Source organism: Pseudophryne corroboree, chromosome 5 (genome assembly GCF_028390025.1).
Source record: "Pseudophryne corroboree isolate aPseCor3 chromosome 5, aPseCor3.hap2, whole genome shotgun sequence".
Classification (NCBI taxonomy): Eukaryota; Metazoa; Chordata; class Amphibia; order Anura; family Myobatrachidae; genus Pseudophryne; species Pseudophryne corroboree.
Window position 1 is genome coordinate 326,730,570 of NC_086448.1, and position 19,760 is coordinate 326,750,329.

General features: G+C 45.1%; 1 protein-coding gene across 2 annotated transcripts in view; it reads right to left on the minus strand.

The window, feature by feature from the left end:
• VPS41 (VPS41 subunit of HOPS complex) overlaps positions 1 to 19,760 on the minus strand; it is a 661,741-nt gene that overhangs the window by 528,676 nt on the left and 113,305 nt on the right. For both annotated transcript variants that reach the window (XM_063922529.1, XM_063922530.1), the window contains exon 3: positions 3,382 to 3,489. In XM_063922529.1, the coding sequence (XP_063778599.1) occupies positions 3,382 to 3,489 (108 nt within the window). The remainder of the gene's footprint in view (positions 1 to 3,381; positions 3,490 to 19,760) is intronic.

Sequence of the window (19,760 nt, forward strand, 5' to 3'; positions counted from 1 at the left end):
GTTTCGTATCTCACTCCTTTCCCCTATCTAGGGGTACACGACAGGGATGCCCACTGTCCCCTACTCTGTTTGCTATGGCCATTGAACCCCTTGCATGTCTCCTGAGGGCGGACGTGGGGATCTCTGGCTTTAAGGTGGGTGCCCGAGAGGATAGGGTGGCCCTATATGCCGATGACGTTTTGTTGTTTGTGGATCGCTATGCTGAGTCTATGCCTAGGATTTTGGAAATTATTAATGAGTTCGGGCGATACTCTGGGCTCCTGATTAATTGGGAGAAATCCTTTATTACCCCACTCCGGGGCGAAGTTCCTGCCTCCCTGTTAGTAGCTCTCCCATTGCGGTGGGTGGACTCTTTCAAATATCTGGGCATTTGGGTGTCTAATGATCCTCAGAAATTTTCCTCCCTGAATATTACTCCACAAATAACGTATCTTCGTAGCCGGGTGAAGGCCTGGGGGAAGTTACCTTTAACAGTCACAGGGAGAGTTAACATGGTAAAAATGGTTTTCCAGCCCAAACTTCTATATATTTTGCAGCACTCTCCCGTTTATATCCCTCAGAAGATTTTTAAACAAATAAATGGGTTGCTTTCCTCCCTGGTGTGGGCTAGTAAGCGGGCACGTTTGAGACTGGATACCCTGACCCGGTCACGGGAACTGGGGGGCTTGGCTGTCCCCAACTTCCGTTTTTATTAATATGCGGCGCAACTGACACATGTCTGGGAGTGGGTCAAAGACCTCGATGCCCTGGCTTTGCATTCGCTGATGATGCACCATGACTATCCTGGTGGCTCCCCATTACAGCTACTCCTTTGCGGTAGCGTCAAAATGTCCACACTGCCACTGATTAAACAGTCCATCCTGATATGGAAATTGGTGCACTCTGTGATGCATGGTCACGGTGTTGATCCTGATACCCCACTGGATAATGCTTACGGGTTGCCGGAACTGTGTCAACTCCAAGTCCGGGAAGTCTGAGGAAACTGCGGGGTGTACTCTTTGGGCCATTTATATAGCGGTGGGACCCTTAACTCATTCCAGCAACTTCAACAAGCGCACAATGTCCCCTCAGGGTTCTTCTTTCGGTTCCTTCAGCTGAGACACGCTTTGGCTGCCCAGTTTCCGAATGGCCCTCCGGTCCTCATTGATTCCCCGGTCAAATTAATGCTGCGGACTCAGGACACCTGGTTTCTAAGATATATGGTCGCATTCTCCAGATGCACCATACTGACCCTTTAGCTTCTCTTCGGGGTAGATGGGAGTCGGATGTGGGTCTGTTATCAGATGATGCATGGAACACTGCTATGGGATCCCATCGGATCTCCACTTCCTCTGTTAGATACCAGCAGATACAATTATACATACTGCATAGGGTGTATATGACCCCGGTGAGGTTAGCGCACATTCGGGGGTCTCATAGCTCACGGTGCCCTAAGTGTGGAACCATGGGTGCCGACTTTTGGCATCTGCTTTGGTTGTGCCCTAGCATATCTTTGTTCTGGAAGGCAGTTATACGTACCATAATTGATACAGGTATTCCTTCTCCCATATTTACGCCTGTGCTGTGTGCACTGCTGGTTGTGGACGAGGAGGCTTTAGTTCCGCCCAGCAGGCGATATGTCATCAATTTATGTGCCCTGGCTAGGGTCTGCATAGCCCGGCTGTGGTTGGCTGGTAAGGCCCCGGCACCTAAGGCTTGGATATCTCTGGTCAACTAAACTATTGCACACGAAAAATTTGTGTTCCTGGCTAGGAAGGTGGAAAGAAAATTGTTTACAATATGGGGCAGGTGGATGGACTCTAGATATTTTAAGGATAAATAAAGTTAAGATTTGTATTTATTTCCTTATTTTTTTCTGGGATGTTTTGGAAGTGGATACCCCGCGGCTGGCCTTGCTATGTTGTATTTCGATATACTGTGCTTACTCTGCTATGCTTATGCTTATATTGGAAGTGGCTTGTTTGGGTTGTTTTACTCCCAGACGCCGACGCTTTGCGAATGTATAATTTATGAGACATTTCATCCGCTTGTTGTACCATGGGTCTTATATATGTACAGCTGTTTATATGTTCTTTGTGTATGTCTGTAGTTTTAAGTTTACTTTTTGTATAAGTTGTTAATGCAAAATCAAAACTCAAATAAAAACTATTGAATTTAAAAAAAAAAAAAAAATGCAACAGCATAACAAAAAAAATACCTCCAATATTTTGGTGATATTTTGAATTTTTTATTTTTTAATATACCCAAAGAAACTCTAGATCAAATATATTTCATGGAATAATTATCATGAATCACACCCTCTAAGGAAGCCACGGCAATGTGATGAAACGCATAGGGCCACATCAACCACTGGCTCAACTTTTTGCCTTCAAGAAAGCTTTCTTACAGATCTTCTGCACTGTATTATTTTTAACCCTGTGAACACCTGCACATAGTTTAAAGCTTTGTTTTACCCTACAGGCAATATTTACAATTTTTTGTACACATGACCTACTTACTCTAACACACACTGCAGCCAGAAAAGCAGAAAAATCGAGACCAGAGAAGTAGTGGACACCATAGGGTAAGTAACTATTTCATCTAACTTTATTGCACGCGCGGGTCTCTTCAGAGTAGTGATACTATTCCTGTTCTTCCATGGGTTGCTATATTAGAAGTGCAAAGTGAATCAGGAGTGCTACATGGTACAGACGACAGCTAATGGAGTGGAGTCATTTGCAAGACACAGAGGAATAAAAGATTTACACTGATACTTGATCTGAAAACCACAACTGTGTAGGACTGATTCCACCAAAACCTTGAGGTTTTTGATTGGTTTGAACATTGAAGAACACTAATGAACGCCACGGAGGAATACAATATATCAGAACGTTTTTGGACATTGAATACAATAGTGGACATATTCTAGAGCGCCGCACATTAACCTTTTGTTTCATATTTGATGCAGAGTGTGGACTCAGGAGCGAATTACGAGAGAAAGGGGCTCGTGTGATGCCTCCATCCAGCCTCCTCCTCTCTAGCCAGCATTGGCAACACATTACTTACCAAGACCTAGTAGACTCTGGTGCTGTGCTAAAGTCTACTGTGCATGCATAGGTCTTCGGGTTTTCATGTTGATTTTTGTACTGCGCATTCGCAAAAATCTGGGAACATTTTCCCAGTGATTTGTGCAGCGCTGGAGTTGCCGACGCGGGACTCAGGAGTAGTGATTATTAAAAAAGGGGTGCAGGGTGTATAGCGTGGATGACACACTATGCACCCATTATAGATAGCCTGCTGTGTGGCAGCACAACAGGGTACACCGTCTTATTTAATCGATTTATACTTGTTGCATTATTCTAATAATAAAACTTGCTGAATGAAATAAGTCATGATCAATACCTTCTCGTGAACAGTCATACAACTGGCAGCATCTTCCTGCAAGATGTCACTCACGCCGTTTGACAGCCTTTCATACTTTAACTTTGGTTCTTCTTCACTATCATCCTCCTACATGGAGAACAAAAACAGAACAGACAAGAAGATAATCTTACAGTCCATTTGCGGGGCTTAAAACAAGGCATATTCAAATATGGTTATGTTTCCATTTTCCAAGTCACAATTGGAATGTTCTAATGATTATAGGGGAGATTTATCAAAACCTGGAGATATAAAGCATGAACCAATTAGTAACTGTCATTTTTCAAACAGCCTGTAAACTGTCAGTTAGAAGCTGATGGGTTGGTACTTTCTCCGAGCTTTGGTATATCTCTGTCTTTATTCTAAATCTTGGGTATGTATTCCACAACATCTGAAACCTATCAAACAAATTCTTATAGTCACTTACTGTACATCTATATAATAAAGTTGCACAGGATAACTAGGTAATCTGCGATTTTTGTACAAGTGCTAAAATGGCTTTTGTGCAATGAAAAGCAAACTCTCCTCAATGTGTCATTGTAATAACACTGCCCACTTGATGCTTCGAAAATGTGTAGAAATAATGTGCAGCCAATGTGAAAAGTTAATTCTAGTCTCCTGGCTATTTTGCATAAAAGCACTCATACAGGCCATTAGATAAAGCTGATGTAAATAAGTTTTTGCCATTCTCATTTATAAAAAGAAAAAGGGTAATCATTTCTTTTGCGCAGACAAAAATATATACTTTCAGAACTTAGTGCACTGAAGCATTGTACCAGCACATAAATACATTGAGAAACTTCACAATTTGCCATGCTGATGCGCCATTTCATGTTCTGACAGGTATCTTTTATGTTAAGTTAAAGTCTGACTAACTGTGATTTTGGGAGGCATTTTGTCTTGCTGTAAACAAAGGAAATGGAAAATGATTTGTAAAATACAATTCACTCAGAGTGCTCAATTGCTGAGGACAATACATCACATCTGAAACAACTAGAGGATAAAAAAAAAAAAAGAAGAGTAAGAGAAAAATATTTCTGTTCTTTCAAAAAAAAAACACCCTTTCTTCGGCCAGTACCCCCTCCCCTTTAAATATTTATATTATTTGACAGGAAAAAGCTTGCCAGTGCTAGGACTACTCGGGTAAACACAAACCAGCGTTAATAAAAAGAAAATCAATAATTTTTGTTAAATTTTAATAATCCTGAAAACCTACAAATAAAACCATCAGCGGCTTGAGTTGAGATGACAGTTCGCTCCGTCTCCATGACAACATGATGAAATAGTACATGTTCTGACTTGAAGCAAAGCGCAGCCATGAGCAGAGTGACATTTACCCCATACAAGAAAACTCACAGCTTTTCTTCCAAAAATCAATTTCTTAAAGAACGTGTATTTTTTTTTTTTTTTTTTTTAATGTACAGCATAAACCATTTCAACTGTCCTATACAATAATACAGTGGATATACTGTACCTAAAAATATGTAACTATTTAATATGCTTAAAATCAATGAGTCTTCCACATAGCATGAATATTAGACAATTGCCATTTTGTATATTCATCATAATTTGGACAAGCCAAGCATAATTTTACTTGTAGTGCTCAGACACCTTAGATTTGTATACATTTCTTACATAGAGAGGTAACACAATTTCCTTACACACAGCATACTAAAAATAAGAATTCCAAGCTATATATATGCTGTGTATAAAATATTTCAGTGGCTGTGTTGGGAATGTGTCTCCCAAACAGAGTCAGTAGAGGAAAGAACATCCAACTAATAAGGACTTGAAAAAATAAGATTTTAAACCTACCGGTAAATCTTATTCTCGTAGTCCGTATAGGATGCTGGGACTCCGTAAGGACCATGGGGATAGACGGGCTCCGCGGGAGACATGGGCACTTTAAGAAAGACTTTGACTCTGGGTGGCACTGGCTCCTCCCTCTACGCCCCTCCTCCAGACCTCAGTTAGAGAAACTGTGCCCAGAGGAGACGGACAGTACAAGGAAAGGATTTTTGTAATCCAAGGGCAAGATTCATACCAGCCACACCAAACACACGGTATAACTTGTGATATACCACCCAGTTAACAGCATGAAAAAACAACATAGCATCAGTCCAAGACCGATGAAACTATAACATAACCCTTATGTAAGCAATAACTATATACAAATCTTGCAGAAGTAGTCCGCACTTGGGACGGGCGCCCAGCATCCTCTACGGACTACGAGAAAAAGATATACCGGTAGGTTTAAAATCTTATTTTCTCTAACGTCCTAGAGGATGCTGGGACTCCGTAAGGACCATGGGGATTATACCAAAGCTCCCAAACGGGCGGGAGAGTGCGGATGACTCTGCAGCACCGACTGAGCAAACAGGAGGTCCTCCTCAGCCAGGGTATCAAACTTATAAAACTTTGCAAAGATGTTTGACCCCGACCAAGTAGCAGCTCGACACAGCTGTAGTGCCGAGACCCCTCGGGCAGCCGCCCAAGACAAGCCCACCTTCCTAGTGGAATGGGCCTTAACCGATTTTGGCAACGGCAATCCTGCCGTAGAATGCGCCTGCTGGATCGTGTTACAGATCCAGCGAGCAATAGTCTGCTTTGAAGCAGGGCCGCAAACTTTGTTGGCTGCATACAGGACAAACAGTGCTTCTGTTTTTCTGATCCTAGCCGTTCTGGCCACGTAAATTTTCAAAGCCCTGACCACATCAAGGGACTCGGAATCCTCCAAGTCACGAGTAGCCACAGGCATGACAATAGGTTGGTTCATATGAAAGGATGAGACCACCTTAGGTAGGAATTGAGGACGGGTCCGCAACTCCGCTCTATCCATATGGAAAACCAGATAGGGGCTTTTATGTGATAAAGCCGCCAATTCCGAAACTCGCCTAGCCGAAGCCAAGGCCAACAACATAACTACCTTCCAAGTGAGATATTTCAACTCCACTGTTTTCAGTGGTTCACACCAATGAGACTTAAGGAAACTTAACACCACATTAAGGTCCCAAAGGCGCCACCAGAGGTACAAAAGGAGGCTGAATATGCAATACTCACTTCACAAAAGTCTGTACTTCAGGTAAAGAGGCCAATTCCTTTTGAAAGAAAATGGATAAGGCCGAAATTTGAACTTTAATGGAGCCTAATTTTAGGCCCAAATTCACTCCAGTTTGTAGGAAGTGAAGAAAACGGCCTAGATGGAATTCCTCCGTAGGAGCATTCCTGGCCTCACACCAAGAAACATATTTTCGCCATATTCGGTGATAATGTTTAGACGTCACTGCCTTCCTAGCCTTTATTAGCGTAGGAATGACCTCATCCGGAATACCCTTTTCCGCTAGGATCCGGTGTTCAACCGCCATGCCGTCAAACGCAGCCGCGGTAAGTCTTGGAACAGACAGGGACCTTGTTGTAACAGGTCCTGCCTTAGAGGAAGAGGCCACGGATCTTCTGTGAGCATTTCTTGCAGATCCGGATACCAGGTCCTTCGTGGTCAATCTGGAACAATGAGAATTGTTCTCACTCCTCTTTTTCTTATTATCCTCAACACCTTGGGTATGAGAGGAAGGGGAGGAAACACATAGACCGACTGGAACACCCACGGTGTCACTAGGGCGTCCACAGCTACCGCCTGAGGGTCTCTTGACCTGGCGCAATACCTTTGTAGCTTTTTGTTGAGACGGGATGCCATCATGTCTATTTGGGGTAGTCCACACCGACTTGCAATCTGCGCGAAGACTTCCTGATGAAGTCCCCACTCTCCCGGATGCAGATAGTGTCTGCTGAGGAAGTCTGCTTCCCAGTTGTCCACTCCCGGAATGAACACTGCTGACAGAGCGCTTACATGATTCTCCGCCCAGCGAAGAATTCTGGTGGCTTCCGCCATTGCCACTCTGCTGCTTGTGCCGCCTTGGCGGTTTACATGAGCTACTGCGGTGATGTTGTCTGACTGGATCAGAACTGGTCAATTGCGAAGTAAGATCTCCGCTTGACGTAGGGCGTTGTATATGGCCCTTAGTTCCAGGATGTTGATGTGAAGACAAGTCTCTTGACTTGACCAAAGTCCTTGGAAATTTCTTCCCTGTGTGACTGCTCCCCAACCTCGGAGGCTCGCGTCCGTGGTCACCAGGATCCAGTCCTGAATGCCGAACCTGCAGCCCTCTAGAAGGTGAGCACTGTTTAGCCACCACAGGAGAGATACTCTGGCCCTGGGGGACACAGTGATCCGCTGATGCAAGTGCAGATGCGACCCGGACCATTTGTCCAATAGGTCCTATTGGAAGGTCCTTGCATTGAATCTGCCGTATGGAATGGCTTCGTATGTTCCCACTATCTTTCCCAGAACTTGAGTGCAATGATGTACTGACACTTGTTTTGGTTTCAACAGGTTCATGACTAGAGTCATGAGTTCCTGCGCTTTTTCCGTCGGAAGAAAAACCCTCTTCTGGTCTGTGTCCAGAATCATGCCCAAGAAGGGCAGACGAGTTGTAGGATTCAGCTGCGACTTTGGAATATTGAGAATCCAGCTGTGTCGCTGTAACACATTCAGTGAAAGTGATACGCTGTTCAGCAACTTCTCCCGTGATCTCGCTTTTATGAGGAGATCATCCAAGTACGGGATAATTGTGACACCCTGCTTGCGTAGGAGTGCCATAATTTCCGCCATTACCTTAGTGAAAATTCTCGGGGCCGTGGAAAGCCCAAACGGCAACGTCTGAAATTGGTAATGACAATCCTATACCGCAAATCTCAGGTACGCCTGATGAGGAGGATATATGGGAACATGCAGGTATGCATCCTTTATGTCCAGAGATACCAAAAAATCTCCCCCTTCTAGGCTGGCGATGACCGCCCTGAGAGATTCCATCTTGAACTTGAACCGTTTTAAGTAAAGGTTCAGGGATTTTAAATTTAAAATGGGTCTGACCGAACCGTCCGGTTTCGGGACCACAAACAGAGTTGAGTAGTACCCCTGCCCTCTTTGAAGCAGGGGAACCTCTACCACCACTTGTTGAAGACACAATTTGTGAATCGCATGTAACACTATCTCCCTTTCCAGGGGGTGTTTCGGTAGGGCCGATTTGAAAAACCGGCGAGGAGGCACCTCTTCGAATTCCAGCTTGTAACCCTGGCAAACAATTTCTATTGCCCATGGATCCACCTGTGAATGGACCCAGACGTGGCTGAAGACGTGCCCCCACAGGAGCGGACTCCCTCAGGGGAGCCCCAGCGTCATGCGGTGGATTTTGCAGAGGCCGGGGAGGACTTCTGTTCCTGGGAACTAGCTGTGTTGTGCAGCTTTTTCCCTCTGCCCTTACCTCTGGCAAGAAAGGACGATCCACGTGCTCTCTTGCTTTTATTGGAACGAAAGGACTGCATTTGATAATGAGGCGCTTTCTTAGATTGTGAGGGAATATATGGCAAAAAATTTGATTTACCTGCCGTAGCCGTGGAGACGAGGTCCGAGAGTCCCTCTCCAAACAATTCCTCACCCTTGTAAGGCAACAACTCCATGTCTCTTGGAGTCGGCATCACCAGTCCACTGTCGGGTCCATAAGACACGCCTAGCAGAAATAGACATAACGTTTATCCTGGAACCCAGTAAAGTAATGTCTCTTTGAGCATCCCTCATATACAAGATAGATATGCCCTAGGGTCAGTAAAATGGTATCCTTATCAAGAGTCTCAATATCCGTTGATAAGGAATCTGTCCATGCTGCTACAGCACTACAAACCCAGGCCGACGCAATAGCCGGTTTGAGTAACGTACCAGAATGTGTGTAAATGGACTTCAAGGTAACCTCCTGCTTGCGGTCAGCAGGATCCTTGGGGGTAGCCGTATCTTGGGATGGAAGCGCTATCTTTTTTGATAAGCGCGTCAAGGCCTTGTCCACCCTAGGGGAGGATTCCCACCGTATCCTGTCCTGCGATGGGAAAGGATACGCTGTTAGGATCCTTTTGGGAATCTGCAGTTTTTTGTCTGGAGTTTCCCACGCTTTTTCACATAATTCGTTCAGCTCATGTGAGGAGGGAAAGGAGACCTCAGGTTTCTTTCCCTTATACATGTGTACCCTCGTGTCAAGGACAGGGGGTTCCTCAGTGATATGCAACACATCTTTTATTGCGATAATCATATATCGAATACATTTAGCCACCTTTGGCTGTAATTTAGTATTATCGTTATCGACACTGGAGTCTGAATCCGTGTCGGTATCTGTGTCAACTATTTGGGATAGTGCGCGCTTCTGAGACCCCGAAGGTCCCGGCGACATAGGGACAGGCATGGGTTGACTCCCTGACTGTGCCCCAGCTTCGGCTTTGTCTAGCCTTTTGTGCAATAAATTAACATTTGCACTTAAAACATTCCACATATCCATCCAGTCCGGCGTCGGCACCACCGACGGAGACCTAACATTCATAAACTCCCCCTGCTCCTTAGGTGAGCCCTCAACCTCAGACATGTCGACACACACGTACCGACACACCACACATACACAGGGAAGCTCTTTTCTGAAGACAGGTTCCCCACCAGGCCCTTTGGAGAGACAGAGAGAGAGTATGCCAGCACACACCCCAGCGCTATATGACCCTGGAAAAAACACAGTATGTTTACCCAGTAGCGCTGTTTTGTGTATATGCGCCAATTATGTGCCCCCCTCTACTTTAAAACCCTCTGTCACCGTGTGTCAAGCAGGGGAGAGTCCGAGGAGCTTCCTCTCAGCGGTGCTGTGGAGAAAAATGGCGCTGGTGAGTGCTGAGGGAGAAGCCCCGCCCCCTCGGCGGCGGGCTTCTGTCCCGCTCACATTTTTCAATACATGGCGGGGGCTCTTTATATACATGTACAGTGCCCAGCTGTACATGTATGTATCTATCTTTGCCATAAGAGAGGTTTATATTGCTTCCCAGGGCCCCCCCCCCTGCGCCCTGCACCCTTACAGTGACCAAAGTGTGCGAGGTGAAGGGGAGCAATGGCGCACAGCTGCAGTGCTGTGCGTTACCTCAGTGAAGATCCAAATGTCTTCTGCCGCCTCAGATGGTCTTTTCCTCACATACTCACCCGGCTTCTTTCTTCCGGCTCTGCGAGGAGGACGGCGGCGCGGCTCCGGGACGGACGGCAAGGATGAGACCTGCGTACCGATCCCTCTGGAGCTAATGGGATCCAGTAGCCTAAGAAACAGAGCCCTGAAACTCAGAGAAGTGGGTCTGTTTCTCTCTCCTCAGTCCCTTGATGCAGGGAGTCTGTTGCCAGCAGGCTCCGTGAAAATAAAAAACCTAACAAAAATGCTTTCTTACAGGAAACTCAGGAGAGCTCCTGAAATGCACCCAGTCTCCACTGGGCACAGTATCAAACCGAGGTCTGGAGGAGGGGCATAGAGGAAGGAGCCAGTGCACACCCAGAGTCAAAGTCTTTCTTAAAGTGCCCATGTCTCCTGCGGAGCCCGTCTATCCCCATGGTCCTTACGGAGTCCCAGCATCGTCTAGGACGTTAGAGAAAGTATGGATAGATATCCCGTATTGTTGCTTTGCAGGATTCTGTCACGGAGACATGTGCTCTCCTTGCCAAAGAAATTGCCACCGCTCTAGTAGTGTTTGCTCTTAGCAGGGGCATGTGATCATATCAGGCTTTGGGTGGCTAGCGGTTGCTGCCCACCTACCAACAAACCAACCACCACAGCACACAGAGAGACATACCCCCCCCAACCACCACCACTACCCCAGCCTAAGCAGCAGCCAGAGACAAAACTGACTAAAATCCCAACAGCACTCAGAGGCACACTACCCCTCTAACTCACACCTCAAACTCAGCAGCACCCACAGATACTCTCACCTCAATCTACACAGCACTCAGAGACACAAACCCCCTCCTAACAACATACCATCTTAAAAAGGACAGTTACACTCACCCCCGACCAACAGCACCCACAGTTACACTCACACGCCTTCCAACGCCCCAACCTCAGCAGCACCCATAGTTACGACCTTTGACCAACACCCCGAGCTCAGCAGCACCCAGAGTTACATCCACCCTTGACCAATACCCCAAAATCAGCACCATCCAGAATTACAATACTCCCCCTTACCAGTACACAAAGTAACACCACCCACCCTACCAAAAACTCCAAGCCCAGCAGCACACAGAGATTTAATAGTATACAGTAAGTCTCTGATGCAGCTGAATACTGGTCTTCCGTTCCGGATCAGCTATGTGCTGCTCCCAGCTAGATCAGAGCAGAGAGAAAGTAGGTGCTGTCATTGCGTGTATGAGGGGAAGGAGCCAAAAGGAGGTAGGGGTAGTGCACATCTTCAGCGCTCGCGCCCAGAGGAGATGGCCTCCATTGTCTCCAGCAGTTCCACCTCTGGCTCTTAGTACCTCTCTGGTGCCTCTTGTCCTCTGTAGAATGTATGATTATTTCTTTTTTCTATCTGGAAATCACCTGTTTGGAAGGAGCATGTTCTTTCCGAGATCCCATCAGAAGCCTTAACAAGTGTTGTGTTCCTAATGCACACTGTTCTGTATAAATATATTGTAATTGCTCTCCCAAGACCGACAAATACAACTTTTTATCCTTTACCTTCACTGGTTGTGGATAAAAGGATGGTAATAGAATATCCAATTGAAAGACATGATGATATAGTAGCCTTTGACGTACTAGCATTACTTTATCCTCAACTATTTTCATGCAACTCTCAAACTCTTCTTGCATAGGTAATTGCCAGCAGGATTACTATTTTTAGTGCTATCCATTTAAATAAATAAAAAAAACACACAACAACAATTTAGGAATGGGTTCAAATCAGTAGCTGAATTAGGAGTGGTTTCCTATTGGAAGAGCTCTAATCACACATCGGACAGGCAGTCCCATGGGTGCCGTTTTCTTCCCTCTAGACTATCAACAGAGTAGGTATCCATAATTCATCAGCCCTACCTGCCATCAAGAGCAGTAGCCGATGTAGTCCCTAGAAGCAGGAGGCAAAGAAAAGTGTCTGCCCGGCACCAGCTGCAGAGTTTATTACACCAGGGGCCACAGTCTGTTGCAGTAATCCCATTGAATTTATCATATTGCAGGGGTGTGGCGTTGCTTCTTTTCAGCCTTGCAGGAAACTGGTGCCTGAGAAGCACTTCTCATTTCAAAAGCTGGTTTTGGGTTTTATGTGCATGTGTACTATGGAGGGGTCTAATCAAGTAACAAATTCTTTGTACAGATTGGAAAAAATTAATAATCTGAAATCAATGTGGTCCCTAAGTACCCAGTGATAATGCTTGTACCTCAAGTTTTACTAAGCAAGTCGCATATGTAGTCCATCCTGCAATAAATAATATCAAAGCTTTGTGGAATTGAAGCTTTAATTGGATTTATTCTAGGTTCACACCATGTAATAAACTTTCTCCAAACCTTGTAATATATTATGTAGGAGTTCTTCTTTCTTGCTCATGTAAGTGTATTGATTACAGACTCGGACACTTTTCAAATACCATACTATTAAAAGTTGCAGCTTTATATATTGGTGAAAGGTTGGACCACGGGTCCCATGGTTTTGATTATGTACAGTCCTTAATTTTCCCTCGGGTCATCCCTGGGTAACTAGAAACTTAAAGTGATTAAGAAGAAATTGAAGAAACCTTCTTATATCTTATCTGTTCTCCAATGCTTGCTTTGTAAAGCTCCTTATAAAAATGAAAAAATAACACAAAGCTGTAGTGCATTTCTGGATACCATAATATCCACTTGTGGAAGGTTAACTCTCTAATCCAGGCCTGGCCAACCTGTGGCTCTCCAGATGTTGTGAAACTACACATCCCAGCATGCCCTGCCACAGTTTTAGCATTGCCTAATAACAAAACTGTGACAAGGCATGATGGGACTTGTAGTTTTACAACAGCTGGAGAGCCACAGGTTGGCCAGGCCTGCTCTAATCAAATGAGAACGTGCAGATCTTAGAAATCATATACATGGATTTGCAAACAAAAAGTCTGCTGATACATTCATCTAGTACCATACCTGGAATATTGAGTATTTAGGTATCTTACTGCTCTGACTGGAAGCATTACACACTCTGCAGCATGGAAACTTTTCTTTAACTTTGTAGGATTTGCACTACTTGGTTTACATATACAATGTGTTTCTCTCAGGTGCTCCCTCCCTTATAAAAGACTGATTCTTTGTTGTAGTTCCTTCAGGATCACACTTTTGAACACATCTGATCACACATTGGTTTTCCATTTTCTTGTTCTTGATATCTCTGGAGATATTGAAAGCAGTTTAGTGGAAGAATGAGCTGAAAAATCCAGGCTATTGTTATTTGTATTATTTCCTGCAGTGTAACAAGAATTTAAGATTGAAAAATCTGAAGATCTTTGATCCTTAAATAGAACTAAATAAAGTCCATAATTTACTGACTTCCTGAAAATAGTTTTACATAAACACATTGTGTTTGCAGAGGACCACCATAATGCTATTGAAAACATATTGACACACCAACCCTTGATACTGTGATTTACTGGCATTAAGGCAACATTCCTCTATGGTTACCTTTTGTACGAAATACACAAAATTCCCCGGCGGACGGGATGCTGGCTGTCATGATCCCGACAGCGGGATCCGGTCCGCCAGAATACCTGCAGTGGGGCGAGAGCTAGAAAGCCCCTTCCAGGCTCGCTGTGGGTGTCATGTACACCCATAGAGGGAGAAAAGCCTGTGTCGCCAGTATTCCAGTGACGACATTTCACCGCCTGTCCAGATTCCGGCGTCAGTATTGTGACTGGCGGGATCCCGCCTGGCGGTATTTTAACTGCTTCCCTTTTGTACAACTCCTTTGGATATTGAAAGAAAAATTTAGTACTCCAGGAAAAAATCATTGTGTGGTTCCCAGGATTGCCATTTGTTTGTGTTCTTGAAGGGGATGAAAAGGGTTACTGTAAGACCTTTTCTGTCTGTTGTAATGTCTCCATGGTTTGTAACTTCTTTTTTTTTTTTTCTTTTTTTTTTTTTTAAACATTACTTTTTATTGAACATTTTCACGTATAAAGTATATGGGTATACAAAAAGATGAGATAAGGGGAGACAGAGGGGAGGGCAGGAACAAGATCCAAATAAGCAATAAGAATATCAAACATCGGACCATATACTCAATAAACAACAATAACGAGAACCAAAAAGACGGTCATCTGTGGAGCAACAATAAAAAATACAGGAAAAAGTTATGTAGTAATTAAGTAATAACAATCCAAAAATAAATCACAAAATCAGAATTAGAATGAGGAGAATGGAGCACAGAAAGATCACTTGGACTACTAAATGTGGTAGTGTGACCCCTTTTTTCCCTGAAAAGAGTCCAGCCATACCATTTCATATGGATAGAGCATGGAGAAGAATATTTGGCTACAGCTGTTTCATATACAAAGTGTTTATGAATTTTGTATTGGATGGTTATTAAAGAAGGAATTTTCTCAGATATCCAAACTTGGGCAATAGATGCTTTTGTAGCTATCAAAATATGTCCCATTAAATACTTATCCCCTATAGAAAGTTGATCTAGGTATAAATGGAAAAGAGCTATAGCCGGGTCAGGTAGACTATTCAATTCCAATACCGTACTCATCATTTGGAATACCTCTCTCCAAAGCAGCTGAATGTAGGGACAAGCCCAGAATATATGATAAATATCACCAATATTCCCACATTTTCTCCAACAAAATTTGGACGATGACGACCAAATTTTGTGTTGCCGTTCAGGCGTAAAGTAAGCCCTCTGAATAAGTTTATAAAACATTTCGGAGTGGTTGCTACATCTAGAGATTTTAAAACAATCAGTAAATATACGGTCCCGCTCTTCATCTGTAAAGGATCTATTCAGATCGCTCTCCCAATGAGATTGAGACTTTAATCTACCTTTCTTACTATCAGATATCAGGAACTGGTACCACCAAGAGATTCCTCCCTTATGTAAGGAGGCATCTGGCCAGGTTTTAATAAAGGCGGGGAAAACCGGTTTCCTACGGGAAGGAGTCAAAAAGGATTGGATCCAGCTTCTCAACTGCAGATATACAAAAAAAGTCCTGTTTCCTAATATTAAAGTGCTCTTGCAGTTGAGAAAAAGACATTAGACTATCTCCAAGAAACAGATCTTCTAGGGAAGTTAACCCTTGTCGTATCCAAGAGTCCAGTGCCACATTTCTAAAGTAGTTTTGGTTGATTTACACATACCTGTCCAAGTATGTGTAACTGAGGGAGGCAGCCATAACAAATCAGGGAGAGTAACCGGATGGGAGGTAAAGTGCTCCTACAAAACCTATGACTTAGAATCTCTAAGATCAAACCAGTCACTAGCCTGACTCAAAAAACATGAAGAGTGATATTTCTCAATATATGGACAGGCAACTACTCCAGCAGTCGAGGATAGAACCAAGATATTCTTTGCAATTCTACGTTTGGAGTTTTTCCAAATATACCTGATCAAAATCTGGTTGAATTTATTATAGAGATATAGTGGAACAGGTCTAGGAATTGTTCGGAAAGGATACATCAGTTTCGGCAAGAGAACCATTTTTGCAGCAGCAATTCTCCTCAGCCAAGAAACCTCCTGCATCATCCAGTCTCCAGTCAGCCCCTCAAAGGCTTTGACTAAAGGGTCATAGTTACATTCGATTAGGTGTTCTTCACTAGCAAAGTTGATCCCCAGATATCTTATCGAGCGATTCTGCGAAGAGTATTTATAGGATGCCTTCAACCTAGTTAACACTTCTGGAGGTATATGAAAAGAAGGGCTTCCGTTTTATTAGCGTTAAGCTTATAGAGAGAGAGACTTCCGAAAATTCCTGTAACACTTTATGCAGCTCTGATAAAGAGGTCGCTGAGTCTAATAAAGAGTGCAAAATATCGTCTGCAAACAAACTCAATTTATGAGAAGTACCTCCAATCACGGGGCCTTTGATCAATTTATGTTTCCTAATACGTTCAGCCAGAGGCTCAATTGCCATTGCGAAAATAAGATTATACTTACCGGTAAATCTATTTATCGTAGTCCGTAGTGGATGCTGGGGACTCCGTAAGGACCATGGGGAATAGACGGGCTCCGCAGGAGACATGGGCACTTTAAGATAGAATTTGGATTCTGGTGTGCTCTGGCTCCTCCCTCTATGTCCCTCCTCCAGACCTCAGTTAGAGAAACTGTGCCCGGAAGAGCTGACAGTACAAGGAAAGGATTTTGGGAATCCAGAGTAAGACTCATACCAGCCACACCAATCACACCGTATAACTTGTGATAACATTACCCAGTTAACAGTATGAACAACAACAGAGCATCAGATCAACCCTGATGCAACTATACATAACCCTTATTTAAGCAATAACTATATACAAGTATTGCAGAAGAAGTCCGCACTTGGGACGGGCGCCCAGCATCCACTACGGACTACGAGAAATAGATTTACCGGTAAGTAAAATCTTATTTTCTCTAACGTCCTAGTGGATGCTGGGAACTCCGTAAGGACCATGGGGATTATACCAAAGCTCCCAAACGGGCGGGAGAGTGTGGATGACTCTGCAGCACCGAATGAGCAAACACAAGGTCCTCCTCAGCCAGGGTATCAAACTTGTAGAACTTTGCAAAGGTGTTTGAACCTGACCAAGTAGCCGCTCGGCAAAGCTGTAATGCCGAGACCCCTCGGGCAGCCGCCCAAGAAGAGCCCACCTTCCTTGTGGAATGGGCCTTAACTGATTTAGGCAGCGGCAATCCAGCCGCAGAATGAGCCTGCTGAATCGTGTTACAGATCCAGCGAGCAATAATCTGCTTTGAAGCAGGTGCCCCAGGCTTGTTGGAAGCATACAGGATAAACAAAGATTCAGTTTTCCTGACCCTAGCCGTTCTGGCTACATAAACCTTCAAAGCCCTGACCACATCCAGTAACTCGGAATCCTCCAAGTCAGTAGTAGCCACAGGCACCACAATGGGTTGGTTTATATGAAAGGATGAAACCACTTTTGGCAGAAATTGTGGGCGGGTCCGCAATTCTGCTCTATCCGCATGGAAAACCAGATAAGGGCTTTGATGTGACAAAGCCGCCAATTCTGACACATGCCTAGCCGAAGCCAAGGCTAGCAGCATAACCACCTTCCACGTGAGATATTTCAATTCCACCGTCTTGAGTGGTTCAAACCAGTGTGATTTCAGGAAACTCAACACCATGTTAATACCCCAGGTGCCACCGGAGGCACAAAAGGGGGCTGAATATGCAGCACTCCCTTTTACAAACGTCTGAACTTCAGGCAGAGAAGCCAGTTCTTTTTGAAAGAAAATGGATAGGGCCGAAATCTGGACCTTAATGGAACCCAATTTTAGGCCCAAAGTCACTCCCGACTGTAGGAAGTGAAGGAAATGGCCCAGCTGGAATTCCTCCATAGGGGCATTCCTGGCCTCACACCAAGCAACATATTTTCGCCATATACGGTGATAATGTTGAGCCGTCACGTCCTTCTTAGCCTTTATCAGCGTTGGAATGACCTCATCCGGAATGCCTTTTTCTGCTAGGATCCGGCGTTCAACCGCCATGCCGTCAAACGCAGCCGCGGCAAGTCTCGGAACAGACAGGGCCCCTGTTGCAACAAGTCCTGTCTTAGAGGCAGAGGCCACGGGTCCTCTGTGAGCATTTCTTGCAGATCTGGATACCAAGTCCTTTTTGGCCAATCCGGAACAATGAGTATTGTTCTCACTCCTCTTTTTCTTATGATTCTCAGCACCTTTGGTATGAGAGGAAGAGGAGGAAATACATAGACCGACTGGAACACCCACGGCGTCACCAGTGCGTCCACAGCTATCGCCTGAGGGTCTCTTGAACTGGCGCAATACTTCAGTAGCTTTTTGTTGAGGCGGGATGCCATCATGTCCACCTGTGGCAATTCCCACCGACTCGCAACCTGCGCGAAGACTTCTTGATGAAGTCCCCATTCTCCCGAGTGGAGGTCGTGCCTGCTGAGGAAGTCTGCTTCCCAGTTGTCCACACCCGGAATGAACGCTGCTGACAGTGCGCTTACGTGATTCTCCACCCAGCGAAGAATCCTGGTGGCTTCTACCATCGCTACCCTGATCCTTGTGCCGCCTTGGCGGTTTACATGAGCCACTGCGGTGATGGTGTCTGACTGAATCAGAACCGGTTGGTCGCGAAGTAGGGACTCCGCTTGGCGTAGGGCGTTCTATATGGCCCTTAGTTCCAGGATGTTGATGTGGAGGCAAGTCTCCTGACTTGACCACAGACCTTGGAATTTCTTCCCTGTGTGACTGCCCCCCACCCTTGCATCCGTGGTCACAAGGACCCAGTCCTGAATGCCGAATATGCGGCCCTCGAGGAGGTGAGCACTCTGCAGCCACCACAGGAGAGACACCCTGGCCCTGGGGGATAGGCTGATTAACCGATGCATTTGAAGATGTGATCCGGACCATTTGTCCAGTAGATCCCATTGAAAGGTCCTCGCATGGAACCTGCCGAAGGGAATGGCCTCGTACGATGCCACCATCTTTCCCAGGACTCGCGTGCAGTGATGCACCGACACCTGTTTTGGTTTCAATAGGTTTCTGACCAGTGTCATGAGTTCCTGAGCTTTCTCTATCGGGAGATAAACCCTTTTCTGGTCTGTGTCCAGAATCATGCCCAGGAAGGGCAGACGAGTCGTAGGAACCAACTGCGACTTTGGAATATTTAGAATCCAGCCGTGTTGTCGTAACACTTCCAGAGAGCGTGCTACGCTGGTCAGCAACTGCTCTCCGGACCTCGCCTTTATGAGGAGATCGTCCAAGTATGGGATAATTGTGACCCCTTGCTTCCGCAGGAGTACCATCATTTCTGCCATTACCTTGGTAAATATTCTCGGTGCCGTGGAGAGACCAGACGGCAACGTCTGAAACTGGTAATGACAATCCTGTACCACAAATCTGAGGTACGCCTGATGAGGTGGATAAATGGGGACATGAAGGTATGCATCCTTTATGTCCAGAGACACCATAAAATCCCCCCCTTCCAGGCTTGCGATGACCGCTCTGAGCGATTCCATCTTGAACTTGAACCTTTGCAGGTATATGTTCAGGGATTTTAAATTCAATATAGGTCTGACCGAACCGTCCGGTTTCGGTACCACAAACATGGTCGAATAATAACCCCTTCCTTGTTGAAGGAGGGTAACCTTGACCACCACCTGTTGAAGAACAATTTGTGAATTGCAGCTAACACTATTTCCCTCTCTAAGGGGGAAGCTGGCAGGGCCGATTTGAGGTATCGGTGAGGGGGCATCTCTTCGAATTCCAGCTTGTATCCCTGAGACACAATATCTATTGCCCAGGGATCCACCTGGGAGTGAACCCACTTG